The 21186-nt window shown below is 41.9% G+C and overlaps 1 protein-coding gene across 1 annotated transcript in view; it reads right to left on the bottom strand.

Moving 5' to 3' along the window:
* BRF1 (BRF1 general transcription factor IIIB subunit) overlaps positions 1 to 21186 on the bottom strand; it is a 623639-nt gene that overhangs the window by 132129 nt on the left and 470324 nt on the right. Inside the window, exon 15 of the mRNA XM_077464483.1 lies at positions 4160 to 4404. Coding sequence (XP_077320609.1) covers positions 4160 to 4404 — 245 coding nt within the window. The remainder of the gene's footprint in view (positions 1 to 4159; positions 4405 to 21186) is intronic.

The raw sequence follows: 21186 nt of genomic DNA, 5'->3' as shown, positions 1-21186 counted from the left end.
ACCTGTATTGCCATAGGACACTAGCAATTTGTATGTCAATCACTGTACCCAGTGCTAGTACTTAGTCTAATTGTCTTGTCAAGTGCTAATATGATTATTTTGGTTACCCTTGTATATGTATATATATATATATATATATATATATATATATATGAACTATTAACCACTTGCCGACCGCCGCACGCCGATGTACGTCGGCAGAATGGCACGGGCAGGCATAAGCACGTACATGTACGTGATTTGCCTCCCGCGGGTCGGGGGCCCGATCGGGCCCCCGCCCGGTGCCTGCGGCGGTCGGTTTTCGTTCGGGAGCGATCCCGGACGAGGGGACGGCCATTCATTCATGGCCACCCCCTCGCGATCGCTCCCGACGAATGGAAATCCCCGGTGACATCACTTCCTCTCCTGTAATGTAAACACAGGAGAGGAAGTGATGTATTCTCTCCTCCGTGTCGGTATTTTTCGTTCCGACACGGAGGAGAGCGGATCAGTGAGTTGCACCAACACATCCCACACACAGTAGAACATGCCAGGCACACTCACACCCCCCCTTTACCCCCCGATCACCCCCCCAATTACCCCTGCCCCCCAGTCACAGTGACACCAATGTCATTTTTTTTTTTTTTTTTTTTGCATTGGTGTCATTTGTGACTGTAATAACTGTTAGGGCAGTTAGGGTTAGCCCCCTTTAGTTCTAATGTACCCCCCTAACCCCCCCAATAAAGGTTTAACCCCGTGATCACCCCCCGTCGCCAGTGTCACTAAGGCTGGGTTCACATTGCAGCGGTTTATGAGAACGAATGTGATTCGCACCGCACTGCAGTGCAAATCACATCCGATCTCTGTGCGATTCGAGTTAAGCCATTCGCCGCACCCGCCGCACCCGCCACACCCGCCGCACCCGCCGCAAATTCGCACGGGACCCTTTTTTTGGCCCGCAGCAGAATCGGATCGCATGGGTGTTCACACCATGCGATCCGAGTTTGCAGATCGCACTGCGATATGCGAACTGATCTGGGGGTGTCAGTAACATTTCACTGACACTCCCAGCAGTTCGCATAGGGCAGTGTGAACTGCCGCCGGGAGGCATGCGATGCGGGAACCCGCCGCGGATTCGCGGCGTTTCCGCATCGCTCCAGTGTGAACCCAGCCTAATAAGCGATCATTTTTCTGATCGCCGTATTAGTGTCACAGGTGACGCTAGTTAGGCAGGTAGGTATTTAGGTTCGCCGCAGCTTTTTATAGCGCTAGGGACCCCCATATACTACCGCATAAAGCCCCCTGATTGCCCCCTAGTTAACCCTTTCACCAGTGATCACCATATAACTGTTACAGGTGACGCTGGTTGGTTAGTTATTTTTTTATAGTTTCAGGGCACCCGCCATTTATTACCTAATAAAGGTTTAACCCCCTGATCACCCGGCAGGTGTCATTTGTGACTAATAACTGTTAGGGCAGTTAGGGTTAGCCCCCTTTAGTTCTAAGGTACCCCCCTAACCCCCCCAATAAAGGTTTAACCCCGTGATCACCCCCCGTCGCCAGTGTCACTAAGGCTGGGTTCACATTGCAGCGGTTTATGAGAACGGATGTGATTCGCACCGCACTGCAGTGCAAATCACATCCGATCTCTGTGCGATTCGAGTTCAGCTATACAGATAGTATGGCTGAATTCGTGTCGCACCCGCCGCACCCGCCGCAAACTCGCACGGGACCCTTTTTTTGGTCCGCAGCAGAATCGGATCGCATGGGTGTTCACACCATGCGATCCAAGTTTGCAGATCGCACTGCGATATGCGAACTGATCTGGGGGTGTCATTAACATTTCACTGACACTCCCAGCAGTTCGCATAGGGCAGTGTGAACTGCCGCCGGGAGGCATGCGATGCGGGAACCCGCCGCGCATTCGTGGCGTTCCCGCATCGCTCCAGTGTGAACCCAGCCTAATAAGCGATCGTTTTTCTGATCGCTGTATTAGTGTCACAGGTGACGCTAGTTAGGCAGGTAGGTATTTAGGTTCGCCGCAGCTTTTTATAGCGCCAGGGACCCCCATATACTACCGCATAAAGCCCCCTGATTGCCCCCTAGTTAACCCTTTCACCAGTGATCACCATATAACTGTTACAGGTGACGCTGGTTGGTTAGTTATTTTTTTATAGTTTCAGGGCACCCGCCATTTATTACCTAGTCTCACTAGTGTACCCCTAAATTTAGGGGTGTCTACTTTCTAAAATGGGGTCATTTGGGGGGGGGGTTTGTGCCATCTTGGCATTTTATGGCCTTCAAAACTGTAACGCCCTTAGAAAGCCTGAAGGCGGTGCTTGGTTTTTGGGGCCCCGTACGCGGCTAGGCTCCCAAAAAGTCCCACATATGTGGTATCCCCGTACTCAGGAGAAGCAGCAGAATTTATTTTGGGGTGTCATTTCACATATGCCCATGGCATGCGTGAGCAATATATCATTTAGTGACAACTTTGTGAAAAAAAAAAAAAGTTTGTAATTTTCCCGCAACTTGTGGCAAAATATAAAATATTCCATGGACTCAACATGCCTCTCAGCAAATAGCTTGGGGTGTCTACTTTCTAAAATGGGGTCATTTGTGGGGGTTTTGTGCCATCTTGGCATTTTATGGCCTTCAAAACTGTAATAGGTAGTGAGAAGTGAACTCAAAAAATTACGCCCTTAGAAAGCCTGAAGGCGGTGCTTGGTTTTCGGGGCCCCGTACGCGGCTAGGCTCCCAAAAAGTCCCACATATGTGGTATCCCCGTACTCAGGAGAAGCAGCAGAATTTATTTTGGGGTGTCATTTCACATATGCCCATGGCATGCATGAGCAATATATCATTTAGTGACAACTTTGTGAAAAAAAAAAAAAAAAAAAAAAAGTTTGTAATTTTCCCGCAACTTGTGGCAAAATATAAAATATTCCATGGACTCAACATGCCTCTCAGCAAATAGCTTGGGGTGTCTACTTTCTAAAATGGGGTCATTTGTGGGGGTTTTGTGCCATCTTGGCATTTTATGGCCTTCAAAACTGTAATAGGTAGTGAGGCGTGAAATCAAAAATTTACGCCCTTAGAAAGCCTGAAGGCGGTGCTTGGTTTTCGGGGCCCTGTACGCGGCTAGGCTCCCAAAAAGTCCCACATATGTGGTATCCCCGTACTCAGGAGAAGCAGCAGAATTTATTTTGGGGTGTCATTTCACATACGCCCATAGCATGTGTGAGCAATATATCATTTAGTGACAACTTTGTGTAAAAAAAAAAAAAAAATTTTTTTTTTGTCATTATTCAATCGCTTGAGGCAAAAAAATAAAATATTCAATGGGCTCAACATGCCTCTTATCAATTTCCTTAGGGGGTCTACTTTCCAAAATGGGGTCATTTGGGGGGGTTTTGTACTGCCCTGTCATTTTAGCACCTCAAGAAATGAGATAGGCAGTCGTAAACTAAAAGCTGCGTAAATTCCAGAAAACGTACCTTAGTTTGTAGATGTGACAACTTTTGCGCAAACCAATAAATATACAATTATTGACTTTTTTTTTACCAAAGACATGTGGCTGAATACATTTTGGCCTAAATGTATGACTAAAATTGAGTTTATTGGATTTTTCTAATAACAAAAAGTAGAAAATATCATTTTTTTTCAAAATTTGCGGTCTTTTTACGTTTATATCGCAAAAAATAAAAATCGCAGAGGCAATCAAATACCATCAAAAGAAAGCTCTATTTGTGGGAAGAAAAGGACGCAAATTTTGTTTGGGTACAACATTGCATGACCGCGCAATTACCAGTTAAAGCAGCGCAGTGCCAAAGTGTAAAAAGACCTCTGGTCATTTACCAGCAAAATGGTCCGGTCTGAAAGTGGTTAAACAATTTATGAATCCACCCACTGTTGTGTTGCAAATCATGAGCTTCATGCAAAAACCCAATCTCTCCTTTTATGCCCGCTAGCTTTCGCTGGCGTGCTCATCTACAAGTCAATTGACAGGGATGGAAATACACCACCATACCAGGCCATACATTTCGCTCAAAGTTCCAAATTCCTTTCCCCCTTAATTCTTACAACTTTTAGTGTATTACAAGATCTTTTGAAGAAATAAGTGAATACGGTTGACCACTAGCCATCCACACACTCAACAAACGTAATCAAGAGGGTATATTACCTTTTGTTTGTGTTAAGGGGTATGGTTTTGGCTGCCGACTTCCTGTGGGACAACTTGCTTTCTGTGGTGCTGATCTCTTGCTCACTCTTCTCATGTTTCGGAGTGCTGCCACCTTTGCTGTTGAGGTCCCTCAGCACATCATAGTTGATCTTACTGGAGATTTTCTTCTGCTCCAGCATCTTCTCGATGGCCTCTCCAGCTGTGCTGGCTTGTATAGGAGCTCTGCGTTTGGAAGGCTTCTTTGGCTGTACAGTAGAATATGAATTTATGCAATATATATTATGAAAATATATAAATCTTGGAAGCATCACAACATGATATACAGTATTTGGGTCATAAAAAAGGAATGTAAATAAAGCAAACTTTAAGTTATAAAAAAAAGTCAAAATCCCAGTTACCTGGTTAATGATAGTCAAGAAAATCACTGCAAAAACTAACAGACGCAATGATGTATAAAATAACTTTGTCCCCTTAGGTCCAATATTTCATATTAGAGCTGCACGATTCTGGTTAAAATGAGAATCACGATTATTTTGCTTAGAATAAGGATCTTGATTCTCTCATGATTCTCAGTGTAACATCATCTTTCATATTATACAAAAAAATTTAGCTAACTTTACTGTTTCGTTTTTTAATTAATTGAAGTGTATTTTTTCCCCAAAAATTGCATTTGAAAGACAGCTACGCAAATAGTGTGACATAAAATATTGCAATGACCACTATTTTATTCTCTAGGGTCTCTGCTAAAAAATAAATATATATATATATATATATATATATATATATATACAGTGGTGTGAAAAAGTGTTTGCCCCCTTCCTCATTTCCTGTTCCTTTGCATGTTTGTCACACTTAAGTGTTTCGGAACATCAAACCAATTTAAACAATAGTCAAGGACAACACAAGTAAACACAAAATGCAATTTGTAAATGAAGGTGTTTATTATTAAAGGTGAAAAAAAAATCCAAACCATCATGGCCCTGTGTGAAAAAGTGATTGCCCCCTAAACCTAATAACTGGTTGGGCCACCCTTAGCAGGAACAACTGCAACCAAGCGTTTGCGATAACGTGCAATGAGGCTTTTACAGCGTCCTGGAGGAATTTTGGGCCACTCATCTTTGCAGAATTGTCCTAATTCAGTTACATTAGAGGGTTTTCGAGCATGAACGGCCTTTTTAAGGTCATACCACAACATCTCAATAGGATTCAGGTCAGGACTTTGGCTAGGCCACTCCAAAGTCTTCATTTTGTTTTTCTTCAGCCATTCGGTGGTGGACTTGCTGGTGTGTTTAGGATCATTGTCCTGCTGCAGAACCCAAGTTCGTTTCAGCTTGAGTACACGAACAGATGGTCAGACATTCTCCTTCAGGATCTCCTGGTAGACAGCAGAATTCATAGTTCCTTTTATCACGGCAAGTCTTCCAGGTCCTGAAGCAGCAAAACAGCCCCAGACCATCACACTACCACCACCATATTTTACTGTTGGTATAATGTTCTTTTTATGAAATGCAGTGTTCCTTCTACGCCAGATATACTTGGACACACACCTTCCAAAGAGTTCCACTTTTGTCTCATCGCTCCACAGAATGTTGTCCCAAAAGTCTTGGGGATCATCAAGATGTGTTGTGGAGAAATTGAGACGAGCTTTGATGTTCTTTTTGCTCAGCAGTGGTTTTCTCCTTGGAACTCTGCCATGCAGGCCATTTTTGCCCAGTCTTTTCCTGATGGTGGAGGCATGAACGCTGACCTTAACTGAGGCAAGTGAGGCCTGCAGTTCCTTGGACGTTGTTGTGGGGTCTTTTGTGACCTCTTGGATGAGTCGTCGCTGCGCTCTTGGGGTAATTTTGGGCGGCCGGCCACTCCTGGGAAGGTTCACCACTGTTCCATGTCTTCGCCATTTGTGGATAATGGCTCTCACTGTGGTTTGCTGGATTCCCAAAGCTTTGGAAATGGCTTTATAACCCTTTCCAGACTGATAGATCTCAATTACTTTCTTTCTCAATTGTTCCTGAATTTCTTTGGGTCTCGGCATGATGTGTAGCTTTTAAGGATCTTCTGGTGGACCTTACTGTGTCAAGCAGCTCCTATTTAAGTGATGCCTTGATTGTGAACAGGTGTGGCAATAATCAGGCCTGGGTGTGGCTAGAGAAATTGAACTCAGGTGTGGACAACCACAGTTATAGTATGTTTTAACAAGGGGGGCAATCACTTTTTCACACATGGCCATGATGGTTTGGATTTTTTTTCACCTTTAATAATAAACACCTTCATTTACAAATTGCATTTTGTGTTTACTTGTGTTGTCCTTGACTATTGTTTAAATTGGTTTGATGTTCCGAAACACTTAAGTGTGACAAACATGCAAAGGAACAGGAAATGAGGAAGGGGGCAAACACTTTTTCACACCACTGTATATACTGATTTTAACAAAGTAAGCAACAAGTGTCAGAAAAAGGCTCAGTCTTTAAGTGATTAAACTGACCTCATTTGCAGATCTAAAAGAACCAACGGATACATTGTTTCTTTTTATCTCTCAGCGCTGAGCAATGTGATAAACTTTGCCGGCTGCTCTTTTTTTGACAGCTGTGAACGGCTTTGCATTTGTTACATGAATCATGGAAATGCTGGATTAAGATTGTGAGGGGGGGTTGAATCAAGATTGTGATTTTTTTTTTTTTTAACGATTAAGCGTGCAGCTCCACTTCATATTTTTACAAATACGGCCTTACTCTTTCAAAGTGTAATTGCACCTCTGGTACACATTCTGTAGGGTCCCCTGAAACCAGCCCCTCTCTAGTAAGAGGATGGCTGTGCAGTTCATCCGTGCCACACAGCTGCATTATCAATATCTTGAAGCCGAACATTCCCCATTGTCACCTCAGCTTGGGTTCACACTATAGCGATGCGGGAACCAGCACGATTCCAGCGCTGGATCCAGCATCGCATCTGTTCGCATCTCTTCAGCAGGCAGTTCACACTGCCCTCTGTGAACTGCTGCAGGTGTCAATACAATGTTAATGACACCCCCAGATCGGTTCACAGATCGCAGTGTTAACTGTGGATTCGGACAGGCATCAGATCGCATGACCCATGCGATCAGATTCCAGTGCAGGAAAAAAAAAAAAGAAAAGAAGGCCCTGCATCTTTTTAATGCAAATCCAACAACTGTATGGCTGAACTCGCATTGCACAGACATCACATGTGCTTGGCACAGCAGTGTGGGTGCGAATCACATGCAATGTCTGTGTTCGCAATAGTATGGACCCGAGTTTGTACTTGGATAGAGGAGAGTGTAAAAACTCTTCAAATAATTTAATAGAGAATGTACAGTGCATATGCGGGCTGGACAGGATTTTGACAAGCAGCTGTGGAGTGCTGAAAAGCTTCCAAACCAATTACAGAATATGTGCAACACCTTAAAATTAATATCTGATCTGCTGGGGATCTAGCTCTCAAACACACCCCTCAGCCAACTGAACTATACCTTATTGCTTTGGCATCCCATTAATCTCTGTACCCTTGACCTCCCCTGCATGTCTTTCCGTTTATGTTTCTTATGCCCTTGACTTCTGTTTTATCACAGTCCCGTATCCCTCTGACTTCCCCTTCAAGATTCATCACTGTCCCTTATCCCTTTGACTTCCCCTTAGTCGCTATCCCTTATCCCTCCGACTTCTCCCTCATCTCTGTCCCTTATCTTTCCGACTTCCCCCTCATCTCTGTCCCTCATCCCTCTAACTTTCCCTTCATCTTTGTCCCTTATTCATCTGACTTCCCTTTCATCTCTGTCCCTTATCCATCTGAATTCCCCTTCATCTTTGTCCCTTATCCCTTTGACTTTCCCTTCATCACTGTCCCTTATCCCTCTAACTCTTCCCCTCTGCCCCTTATCTCTCTGTATTTCCCTTCACCTCAGTCCCTTATCCATCTGACTTCCCCTTCATCACTGTCCCTTATCGTTCTGACCTTACCTTCATCTCTGTCCCTTATATTTCTGACTTCTCCTTCATATCTGTCCCTTATTCCTCTGACTTCCTCGTCATCTATGTCCTTTAGCCATCTGACTTTCCCTTCATTCTGTCCCTTACCCTTCTGTCTGTCCTTTCATCTGTCCTGTTTCCTTTTGTTTAAGAACAAAATGTAAATGTATCTGTATAGAATATAAATGTTATACATACTCAGAGAAATAAATCAAATTCACATCTGTGTAACATCTATCAATATGTTATATCACCAATAATACAAAGATATGTTCTGCTATGACTCATTGTGCAATTGTATTGTAACTAGAACATTTCATATATACTATATTATGAAACTGGAATAAACAAGTGTTGAACAGAACTAAAGCAACTGGTTATAGCCATCTAAAACACACAAGCCAGTTAAATCACTAAAGAGTGTAATAACCAAGTAGATCTAAACCATAAAACTTTTGTGAGATTTAACCGATTGGGTTTAGAATGATACTTAAAGACTACCAAGGGTGTGTGCCCGGTGAAGAAGAGGTCTGCCATTCTCTATGGCAAGATCAATCATCCCTTTACCACTCTAATTGAATTCACAGACTTTTGGATTTGCACAGAGTTATCTCCCAAGAGTATGATCATTCAGAAATGAACACTCATAGCTCCCCTTCCTTCATGGCCAGATTAGCCAGATCAAGGCCAATCCAATCAAGCTTTGTCACTCATAATGAACCGACACACTTTACACCGACTAGCCAAACTGGTCATGCAACATGAGCAGCTGTTAACAGTGATTAACTTGTTCTAGTTTTGGCCTAAATGTATAAGGCAATTTAATAGGTTTTGTTGTATGGCGGCACTTGATAAATTGTGATTAATGAATAGGAGCTTTCAAGGTCAAACAAAGCAGCCTTCAATATTGCCACTGATGAGAGAATGGGGGGAGACAGGGAAGCATTGGTTCCATGCAACAACTGAAGGGTTAATAATTCTGCAGATAAAATGATTGGTTCAATACATATTCTGTTCTGCTGCCATGTCTAAGACAAGCTGCACACATCTTGATATAAAAAAATGAATGCGAGTGGGCCAAGAAATGTGTATATTAATTAGGTGGTGTAAGTCTTATTACCTGATTGGCAGCTGATATGTACATGCACGGGAAGTACTTGTAATTTCTTTCACAGATAATACAAAGTCCAGACAGACATAGGAGACAACAAAATGAATATAGCTTTGTATTTATTAAGGAATCCTTGAATGTATATCTAAATGTAAGTAGTGTGAGTATCTCAATTTTGACAATTGGCATGGTACTTACCTCTTGCAGTCAGTGTACTACAAAGCAAGCGGAGGGGGCAGCCACACAAGAAGCTGTGCTCTAGTACAAGTGCGGATAGTAGGAGCTACGTGCTGGTGTCATCACGCCCCAAGTGACCCCGGAAGTGCAGGTAAATATGTTTTTGTTTGCCGGCAAACCTATTTTATCAAAGCTTTTGATCCTTTTGATAATTGTAAGTAGTTTGTTGGCTTTATAAATAAAGGAGTTTATACAATATCTATATATGTATATTTTTTACAATATTATTATTGGAGCTCTTTTCCATACATCCATGTCATTTGGCCCTGGCCTGATCGAGATATGCCAGTGTGGGACATCATTGGAGGAATTTCCCAGTCACCAGCATGTTCCAGAGGCTTGACTGCTTTTCTTACCTTGCAGAGGTCTAGCTGTATGCCTGTTTGACCATTCTAGAAATAGAATATTTGGTAAGTGCCCCCATTAATAGGGTGATGGGTGTCACAGGAGGATCTGTATGACTCTTGCTGGTTGAACTCCCTTGAAGAATGTCCCCTTTTTGGTGCCCTATATATATATATATATATATATATATATATATATATATATATACACACACATCCCTGCACATCCCCCTGAACTGTCTTTCTTTCACATAGACGTCATATGCAAATTTGCTTTAATATAGCGCGTGGGTTCACGGACATTAATTTACACTGTGACATTCATGTTCTTGCTTTATGTTACCTCATTTTAGATTTCCTTATTATTAGCGTGACTTTTTTTTGCCCACTATATTTATAACACATAGTCGCTGCTTTCTCTCACTTTTTTTCATTAGTTTTTTTACTTTAGCACAATATACCACTTAGCATGGATAGTAGGAGAGAGAGAATATCAGTGTGCTGCATTTCCTGTAAATTCACAAAGTAAGGGAATGGGATACTCTAATACTTTTCCTTCGAGTAGCACTTGGTGGGAGGCTTCTGTATATAGGGATTCAGATCCTACTTTATTTGGCTCTTTTGTTTAGACTTTGGGTTTTCATATTCCATCTTTATACCTCGCCGGTTATCCCGGTGGTGCATACCGTACCCCTTCCACACCTCCCGGGACAGACACTATGTGGTGGTCACCATTTGGAGGTGCCGCAACAATGATCTTGTTATCAAGCTGGTTTGTAAGTATTTTCTTTGATCAATCAATGACAGTAGTTAAACAATATTATAAATCTCTCCCTTTATTAGGGAGGGCTCAAATATACTCTGAAACCTTGTTTTCTAACTAACAGATGTTATATGGGTGGAAGCGTCAACTTTTCTGGGAAAGCTGGCCACAATATTTGACCATTCTTTAAGAAGCGTATTTTTGAGGTCAAGCATTGATGCTGGATGAGAAGGCATCTGCTCCAATTCATCCCAAAGGTGTGCCATCGAGTTGAGGTCAGGACTCTGTGTAGGCCAGTCAAGTTCCTCCACCCCAAATTCGCTCATCCATGTGTTAAGGGACCTTCCTTTGTGCTGATGTACGGTCATGTTGGAGCATGAAGGGGCCTTCCCAAAACTGTTCCCACAAAGTTGGGAGCATGAAATTGTCCGAAATGTCTTTGTATGCTGCCAGAGTTCACTGGAACTAAGGGGCCAAGCCCAACCCCTGAAAAACAACCCCACGCCATAATCCCCCCGCCACCAAATAGTTTGGACCAGTGCACAAAGCAAGGTCCATAAAGATACAGATGTGTGAGTTTGGGGGTGGATTGACTTGACTGACCTGCACAGAGTTCTGACCTCAACCCGATAGAATGCCTTTGGGATAAATTAGAACAGAGACTGCGAGCAAGGTCTTCTCGCTCACATCAGTGCTTGGCCTCACAAATACGCTTCTAGAAGAATGGTCAAACATTCCCAAAGCAACACTCCTAAACCTTGTGGACAGCCTTCCCAGAAGAGTTGAAGCTGTTATAGCTGCAAAGGGTGGGCCAACACAATATTGAACCCTACGGACTAAGACTGGGATGCCATTAAAGTTCATGTGTGTGTAAAGGCAGGCATCCCAATACTTTTGACAATATAGTGTACGCATGGATTACCATATTTATTGGCGTATAACACACACGTTTTCCCCCTTACAATCGGGGGAAAGTCGTGGGTGCGTGTTATACGCCAATCCCCACTGTCTGAGTCAAAAATACAGAGCGCCGCAGAACAAGACAGAGCCATACTGGGCGGGACTGCTAGCGGAGCCAAGCCAAATACACAGTACAGTCGGCTCGGTCTTTTTCGGCAGCACTCGCTCCAGAAACAGCAGGGAGGCGGGACTGCGAGCGGAGCCGAGCAGTCGGCTCGGTCTTTTTCACCGGCGCTCAGTCTTTTTCGGCGGCGGGAAATTTAAACATGGGCAAGGCTGCAAACGGCACTGGGCAAGCTGCAAATGACACTCGGCAAGGCTGCAAACGGCGCTGGGCAAGCTGCAAATGACACTGGCAAGCTGCAAATGACACTCTGCAAGGCTGCAAACAGAGCTGGGCAAGCTGCAAATGATGGTGGGCAAGCTGCAAATGACACTGATCAGGCTGCATTGACGGGCATTTAAATGTAAGTTTTTTTCCTTAAACTTCCCTCCTAAAACTTTTTTTTCCTTAAAATGCCCTCCTAAACTTGGGGTGCGTGTTATACGCCGGTGTGTGTTAGGCCCCAATAAATACGGTAATTCTATCAATATAATGTGTGCTCTAGGCTGCTATATGTGGGATATAGCTAACCAGCTTGTCGTTTTAATCTTCATGTAACGCTCAATAAAGTGATCTATTTTTATATATAATCTACGCAATATTATGCCTTATTTAAAGTCCCATGGGCACTTGATTTGGTTTATGTATCTGTACGTGGATGTAAAACTGCAGCTGGGAAAGACAAAGTTTCCTCCTCTGTCAGGCAGGGCTGTACTATGTAGCAAAGCTGTGTAAATCTCAGGACTGGTTGGAAAGAAATACAAATTAATTGGCAGGTAAAACAACCATATACAGTATGTACTTTATTGGTGTATTAAACAGCTTGCCGTGAATTCAGCTCCAAGAATCTTTGAGTTTCTGGGAGTATGTCTATTGACGTCCTCCCCTTTCAAAGCTGGCCATGCCCCCCTGAAGGGGGCATGTGGTGTACACTGTGACTGGCCGAGTCAATGAGACTTGGGTGATGATAGATCCCAGCCCCTTACCATGCGATCAGCTGTCAGCCAATGACAGCTGATCACGTGATGTAAACAGAGGATCGGTAATATGTTTTTTTCTTCTCACACTGAAGAGAAAAAAAAAAAATCGCCGGCTTCTGTTTGAAGGGACATTGGTCCCGAAGAGGATGAGGCGAAGCTGCCTCATATGTAAAAGAGGGGTAGGGTTTGCGCTATGGAGACAGAAGTTAATTAGAAAAGAAAAGAAAAAAGAAAAAGGCCAAGATTAAATCGCTTTTGGGAAGGGAGGCAGCCACTACCAAAAAGCCCAACTTGATGGGTTGGGAAGAACTATAAATAACGAGGTGGTAGTTATAGCGCTCTCCTATAACAGTGCAAAAAATCGCTTCCTATTTATAAGTTGAAAATCGCATACTATTTAAGTTACAAATATTTCAACCTTCTCAAAGTGCTAGTGTTGCTAAATCACAGTGCAAAAATCTGCAAATTACTAAAAATCTACAGGAAACATATATAAAAAATGAATTGGAAGTTAAAAAAAATCACAACTGTGCAAAAAAAGTGCTGTAGTGCAAAATACGTGCATATAGTGCCTATCAGGCTTATATCATCTTCACACAAACAAGCTTTTCAAAGAACACAAAAAAAACATTTGAAATTTGACAGAAAATCCAAAACACAAAGCAAACCAAAAAAATAAAAATAAAAATCCTCAGAAAAAGTATTTTCAGAAAAAGTTTTTTTCCCAGAAGAATTTCACAAAAAGTTCAATGAAAGTGACTCGTGCTCAGTGCCTGGTGTATTCTGAAACACAACCGGTGCGTTTTCTGCGTGTAAAGCAAATTGCCGCACTTACCAGCTCCCCTGCCCCTGCAGGGGTTAACTCGCCTCCACAGTGTGAGCCCCTGTGCCACTGTATAAAGCTGGACCGGTTTAGTGTTCAGTTATTCCTCATTTCCTTGTGTTTATATAAAGAAATATAGAACATCCATAGTATAATACGGTTTTAAAATTAGCGCCTTTATTATATACAAGTGGTTACTCACATGATCACAGATTAAAAATGTTCTTAAATGTCACAGATATCTCAAAACACCGCCACCGCCTTGTAAGAGAGTGTGTACGTTAGGCCACACCCTACGCATTTCGTCATTGGACGTCGTCTGGAACTTTTTCTGAAAATACTTTTTCTGAGGATTTTTTATTTAATTTTTTTGGTTTGCTTTGGGTTTTGTATTTTCTGTCAAATTTCAAATGTTTTTTTGTGTTCTTTGAAAAGCTTGTTTGTGTGAAGATGATATAAGCCTGCCTCATAAGTGCCATCAATCAGGGCCACTTATCAGTGCCCACCACTGGTGCCAATCAGTGCCACCTAGCAGTGCTGCCTATCAGTGTCACCCACCAGTGCCGATCAGTTCCCATCATGGCCACCCATCAGTGCCAGCTATCAGTGCCACCTATCAATGCCCTTCAGTGCCACCCATCAGTGCCACCTCATCAGTTCCCATCAGTGCTGCCTATCGGTGCCCATGAGTGCAGCCTATCAGTGACCACCATTGTAGCCTCCTCAGCTTACATCAATGAAGGAGAAAAATTACCTGTTTGCAAAATTTAATTATAAAATATAAAACAGTTTTGCATTTTATTTTTTTAATCTGTCGATTTAATTTTTTTTTAACAAAAAAAAACAAAAAAAAACGCAGAGGTGATCAAATACCACCAAAAGAAAGCTCTATTTGTGGGGGAAAAAAATATAATAATTTTATCTGGGTACAGTGTTACCGTATTTATCGGTGTATAACACGCAGAGGCGTATAACACGCACATTCATTTTAAGAGGGAAGTTACAGGGAAAAAATTTACATTTTAAATAAGACAGCTATTGGCGTATAACACGCACATGCTATTTGCACCCGATTTTCCTGGTGAAAAAGTGAGTGTTATACGCCAATAAATACAGTATATGGCCGCACAATTGTCGTTCAAAGAGTGACAGCGCTAAAAGCTAAAAATTGGTCTTTGCAGGAGGGGGGTTTATTGAAAAATGTTTGAATTTTAAATGTGCAGTCACAGGGTGACACTATGAATGCACAAAGTACCAACGCCCCCCGATATTGCGTATATAGAGAGGAGAATTTTAGTTTTTTGGACTTTTACAGCACATAGGTAGATAAACTAGAAATATAATTCAATTTATTTAAACAAAAATATAAAAACAATTACAGATAAAGAATCAATGAAATTTGTATTAATACAACCTTGCATAACAAGTCAGACACCATAAAATAATGACAATAATACAATACAAGACCAAATCCGCAGACAGAGGTCAAAGTGGACTTAGAAGTATGATCTCCAAGTAGAGGAGGGGGGGTTTAGGTGCCCAGTAAGCAAGAGGTTAAAGACACTATAATCAGTGAGAGATCAGCTGATCCATGGCTAACCTACAGGAGCCAAGAAAAGTTACTTTTGACATTGTGATAATCGTCCCTCATATAGGCATCCCCTGACATTTCAGACAGACATCTACACGCATATCAAAAGCCCATGATGGAAGAGGAGGTCATGCAAGGGACATACGTGTGTGTTTCTCGTTTTCTATTGACACATGCTAGTAATCAAGATGCTCAGTAAAATTATACTTTTTGCGCCAAAATATGGTGCAAAAAATTAAATAAAAAAATGCAGTAATGCATATAGTAAACAAGTACGATCTCATTTTATTTTATTTTTCAACCTGCACTGCCAAAAATCTTTATTTGAACTTGTTGCCATGAGCAGCATGCACATTGTTCTCTGTATTGTTTTATGGATTTGCTTGAACACTCTGTGTGAGCCAAACATGCTGTTGATAAAGTATATTGCACCAGTTTCCCAGCATGCTTCACGAGCCTCTTGCTAACACAGTCCCCAAAGAATGATGGCCAAATAGCAATGTTTCAAAGAGCACAGGGGCACAAATCGTGGTATAAGACATTCAGAAGATACAAATCACCTTGACCCGCTTATGGAGGCAATTTATTACAAAGTCTCTAGCTGTTTAAGTCATTCCTACCAACCTCTGTGCCAGACAAACAGCTTTGCAATCTGGTCCTTAAAACCTTCATCATCTGCTTCCCTTTTGCATCTAAACTGAGATTTCACAGACTAACACATCATGGCACGTTGCATGATTTTCCTACTCAAACATACAAACTGCTTTCTCACCTACCTTTCAGAAATTAAATGGAAATTCTTTCATACTATAATGAAAAACGTAAGTGTAAAGAAAAACATTACTGTTTTTAACCACTTGCCCTCCAGAAGATTTTACCCCTTCATGACCAGGGCATTTTTTGCTCTACTACGCTTCTGGTAATTGTGCGGTCATGCAAAGCTGTATCCAAACTAAATTTATATAATTTTTTCACACAAATAGAGCTTTCTTTTGGTGGTATTTGATCACCGAGTTTTTTCATTTTTGTGCCATATAAATGAAAAAAGATCAACAATTTTTAAAAACAATATATATTTTTTTTTTTTACTTTCGGCTATAAAACATATTATAAAAATTGAATTTCTTCATACATTTTGGCCAAAGTGCATTCTGCTACATGTCTTTGATAAAACAACATTCACAATAAGTGCATATTGATTGGCTTGCATGAAAGTTATAGCGCCTACAAACTATGGTATATATACTGAAATGTTAATTTATTTATACTAGTAATGGCAGTGGTCAGCAACTTATAATTGGACTGTGATTGCACGGCGGGCAATCTGACACAGAGTAGTGAAAAATGCCACGCTAAAACAAGAAAGAAAACACATAGCTGCTCGCACAATTGACAAACCATAGTGACACCATATATATTATAAAAGTGCAGTTCTAAGAAGACAAGTGAGGTGAAAAACACCTAATACATCTCACAAATGTATAACTATACACTGTATAAAAAAATAAATAAAAAAGAATTTTCGATGCAATCACAATGATTATGGATGACAGCAATAAAAATAAATGCATGGATCACCCATATGTGAATATCCACCACCAAAGGAGATAATGCACTCATCGGAACGTATGGACCTGGATATTGTAGCACTGAGTCAATAACGCTTATATAGATCAGGAGTATGATAGTTAGAAGGCAGCCCTAGGGCCTCATGTCTCAACCTCATGGCGGGATCACCACTCCCCATTTTTTATGCTGACTCCTGGGGATGGATGTGTGAGAAGCCTTTTGCAGCTTTTCAAATCAGGAGTGGTGCTTGGAAGTGAAGAAACATCTGCCTGATGCAGTGGTCGGTCCATCAATTCTGAAACAGTTTGTTTCAGACAGATGTGCAAGCTGTGGCTTAGCTTTGGAAAACACTAAGGAATCAACATTAAAAATGATGAGTGTTGATCCAGCCATCAGGTTGAGACGTGAAACCCTCAGAGCTGCCTTCTAACTGCCATACTCCTGATCTACATAAGTGTTACTGTCAGAACTGGCTCAGCCCTTCCTTCTCTGAGCTGGCCACTCTGCTGTCGGCTAATTGACAGCTCCCATCTCTCTCCACAGTTACTCAGCTGTTGATGATCCTGCTCGTCAGTCCTGCCTACTTAAGCCGTCCAGTACAGACAGAGGAGCTCTGCCTTCGCCTTGGTCAACATCACAAGAAACATTGCCTGCATTCCTGGTTAAAGACTGGCTTTGCTGACATCCCTTCTGGCTCCAGATCCTGTTTGCTATACCACTACATTGATCTCGGACTTCTGGCTTGGCTGACTATCCGTTACAGTTACTGAACTTTGGCTATGTTTTGACTAAGTTTGTTCTTTTTACTTTTATTATTAAACAAGTGTGATTTAACTGTACTTCTGTCTCGGTCTGATTTCATGGTTTCTGACAGTTACTGACTCAGTGCTACGGTATCCGAGTCCATACGTTCTGGTCCTATTATCTCCTTTGGTGGTGGATATTTACGTATGGGTGATCGATACATGGATTGTTGTTGCTTTCATCCATTATCATTATGTTTGCACTGGCATTCTTCTCTTTTTTTTCGGATTCCCTTCACTATATGAACTGGGCTTTCCATTTATTGTTTGCACATTGCACTTTATGGTTTATACTGAAATATACATTTGTGAGATGTATTCAGTGTTTTTCAGCTCACTTTTCTTAGCACTGCACTTTTGTAATATAAATCTGACACTGAGGGGAAGTAACTTCCACTGACATCAACAGTGCCATTTAATACAGTGATAATACTATACACTGTGACTGTTCTGACACTGGCTGGGAAGGGGTTAACATCTAGGGTGATCGAGGGGTTAAATATGTGCCTAATACGTGTAATGTGTCTTGAGACTTGCTAACAGGCTGCTGGGTGGGGGGGGGGGCATGATTGCACACTCCCTAAACCCATAAGTAGACAACGGAAGGGTATGATGCTTTGCCTACTAAGACCGTTCACCACCAGAACAATGAAGGGTGGGTGCTCGTCAAGTGGTTAAACTTGCAGGCAGAAGGGGCATCATCTTGATCCTTTATCAGACTCTCTGCACCCACTTTTTGTCTACATGTACTCCAGTGAGGATTGTATGGCATTTGTAAGGGTGCGTTTCTGATGGTGACAACAGTGGACCATACCTGCGTAATGTGTGTTGAAACAGTGATGTGTAGTCTCCATCAAAAACCTTTGTGATAGGGTGAGAATACAGGTGGACAAATGAGAGCCCAGGAGAGAGCGCTGTCACTTCCATAACAGGAAGTGACAGAACAAGGACCTTCATAGCAGGGTCACCAGATATTACTGTAATAAATATTGCAGATTTACAAAACTGTGCAGAAATATGCTGTAAATTAAGAATTATTTCAGAAATGGAAGAGTTAATAGTTTCATTTTTAACAAGAAAGAAAATGGAAAGTAAATGAACAGAAGAGAAATCCAAATCAAATCAATATTTGGTATGACCACCCTTTGCCTCCAAAACAGCATCAATTATTCCAGGTACACTGGCACACAGTTTTTGAAGGAACTTGGTAGGTTCTTCTAGACATCTTGCATAACTAACCACAGATCTTCTGTGGATGTAGGCTGCTTCAAATCCTTCTGTCTCTTCATCCCAGAAGACTCGGTGATGTTCCTATGTTTCCGTGCATATTTGAGTCACTTAGCCATGTTTTCAAGTCCTATGCTTGAAAACATAGGAATTTGGGGTGCAGAAAAATGACAGCAGGTGCTATGCACTGATGAGTCAAAATGTGAAATATTTGGCTGTAGCAGGAGGAGGTTTGTTTGCAAAGGGCTGGAGAGCGGTACAATAATGAGTGTCTGCCGACAACATTCAAGCATCGTGGTGGTTCCATGCAAGTTTAAAGGCTGCATATGGAGTCAGAGATTTATATTTTTGCATATGGAGTCAGAGATTTGGTCAGGATCATTGGTGTCTGTAATGCTGAGAAATACAGGCAGATACTTTTCCATCATACCATACCTTCAGGGAGGTGTGTGATTGGCTTCAATTTTTTTTCTGCAGCAGGACCACTCCAAGCATGTAGCCAATGTCATTAAGGATAGCACAGTGGCTAAGCGGTTAGCACTTCTGCCAAGCAGCGCTAGGATCGTTGGTTCGAATGCCAATCACAGCACTACCTGCTTGGAGTTTGCATGTTTCTCCTGTGCCAGCATGGGTTTCCTTTGGGTGCTCTGGATTCACTCAAAGATAATGTTGATTGTTTAATTGGCTCCTGTCTAAACTGGTCGTAGCATATGTATGAAAGTGAGTTTGGGACTGATGTGAATGTACCATCTAATTGACGGCACAATATACAGTGCCTTGAAAAAGCATTCATACCCCTTGAAATGTTCCACATTTTGTCATGTTACAATCAAAAACATAAATGTATTTTATTGGGATTTTATGTGCTAGCTCAACACAAAGTGACACATCATTGTTGAATGGCTGGTAAATGGTTTTCAATTTTTTTTTTACAAATAAATATTTAAAAAAATGTGGGGCGTGCATTTGTATTTAGCCCCCCTGAGTCAATACTTTGTAGTACTACCTTTCACTGCAATTACAGCTGCAAGTTTTTTTTGGGGATGTCTCTACCAGTTTTGCACATCTAGAGTGAAATTTTTGGCCATTGTTCTTTGCAAAACAGCTCAAGCTCTGTCAGATTGGATGGAGAGTGCCTGAACAGCAATTTTTAAGTCTTGCCACAGATTCTCAATTGGTTTTAGGTCTGGACTTTGACTGGGCCATTTTAACACATGAATATGCTTTGATCCCAAATCACTCCATTGTAGCTCTGAACCTCCACCCCAGTCTCAAGTCTTTGGAGACTTTTGCCCTGTACACATGGTTGGACTTTGAGGGAAAATGTGCGATCGGGAGTGTGTTGTTGGAAATTCCAATAGTGTGTGGGCTCCATCTGACTTTTTCCATTGGAATTTCTGACACACAAAGTTTGAGCTTTAGATCTAAAATTTTCCGACAACAAAATCCGATCGTTTAAATTACGAACGCGTGTAGATAATTCCGACGCAGAAAGTGCCATGCATGCTCAGAAAAAATTACAAGATGAAAGCTATTGGCTACTGGCCTCTTTATAGTCCCGTCGCACGTGTTGTATGTCACCTCGTTCTGAACGATCGGATTTTCCGTCAACTTTGTGCGACCGTGTGTTTATGCCAGACAAGTTTGGGCCAAAATCTGTCGGAGAAAATCCGATGGATTTTGTCGCCGGAATGTCTGACCGTGTGTACAGGTCATAACAGGTTTTCTTCTAAGATTGCCCTGTATTTGGCTCCATCCATCTTCCCATCAACTCTGACCACCTTCCTTGTCCCTGCTGAAGAAAAGTATCCCCACAACATGATGCTGCCACCACCATGTTTCACGTTGGGGATGGTTTGTTCAGGGTGATGTGCAGTGTTAGTTTTCCGGCACACATAGCGTTTTGCCTTAAGGCCAAAAAGGAAAATTTTGGTCTTATCTGACCACAGCACTTTCTTCCATATGTTTGCGGTGTCCCCCACATGGCTTTTTGCAAACTGGACTTCTTATGGCTTTATTTCAACAATGGCTTTTGTTCTTGCCACCCTTCCATAAAGGCAAGATTTGTGGAGTGCATGACTAATAACAGATTCTCCTACCTGAGCTTTTGATCTCTGCAGCTCCTCCAGAGTTACCATGGGCCTCTCGGCTGCTTCGATTAATGCTTTCCTTGCCCGGCATTTCAGTTTAGGTGGTTGACCATGTCTTGGTAGGTTTGCAGTTGTGCCATACTATTTACATTTTTGTATGATAGATTGAACAGTGCTCTGTGAGATGTTCAAAGCTTGGGATTTTTTTTACAACCTAACCCTGCTTTAAACTTCTCCACAACTTTAACCCTGACCTGCCTGGTCTGTTCCTTGGCCTTCATGATGCGGTTCGTTCACAACGGTGCTCTAACCAACCTCTGAGGACTTCACAGATCAGCTTTATTTACACTGAGATTAAATTACACACAGGTGGACTCCATTTACTAATTAGGTGACTTCTGAAGGCAATTAGTTCCACTAGATTTTAGTTAGGGGTATCAGAGTAA

This window comes from Lithobates pipiens, unplaced genomic scaffold (assembly GCF_037356315.1).
Source record: "Lithobates pipiens isolate NorthernLeopardFrog02 unplaced genomic scaffold, aLitPip1_a1.2 Scaffold_30, whole genome shotgun sequence".
Lineage (NCBI taxonomy): Eukaryota > Metazoa > Chordata > Amphibia > Anura > Ranidae > Lithobates > Lithobates pipiens.
The sequence above is the reverse complement of the archived record's forward strand: the minus strand, read 5'-3'. Positions and strand labels throughout refer to the sequence as shown.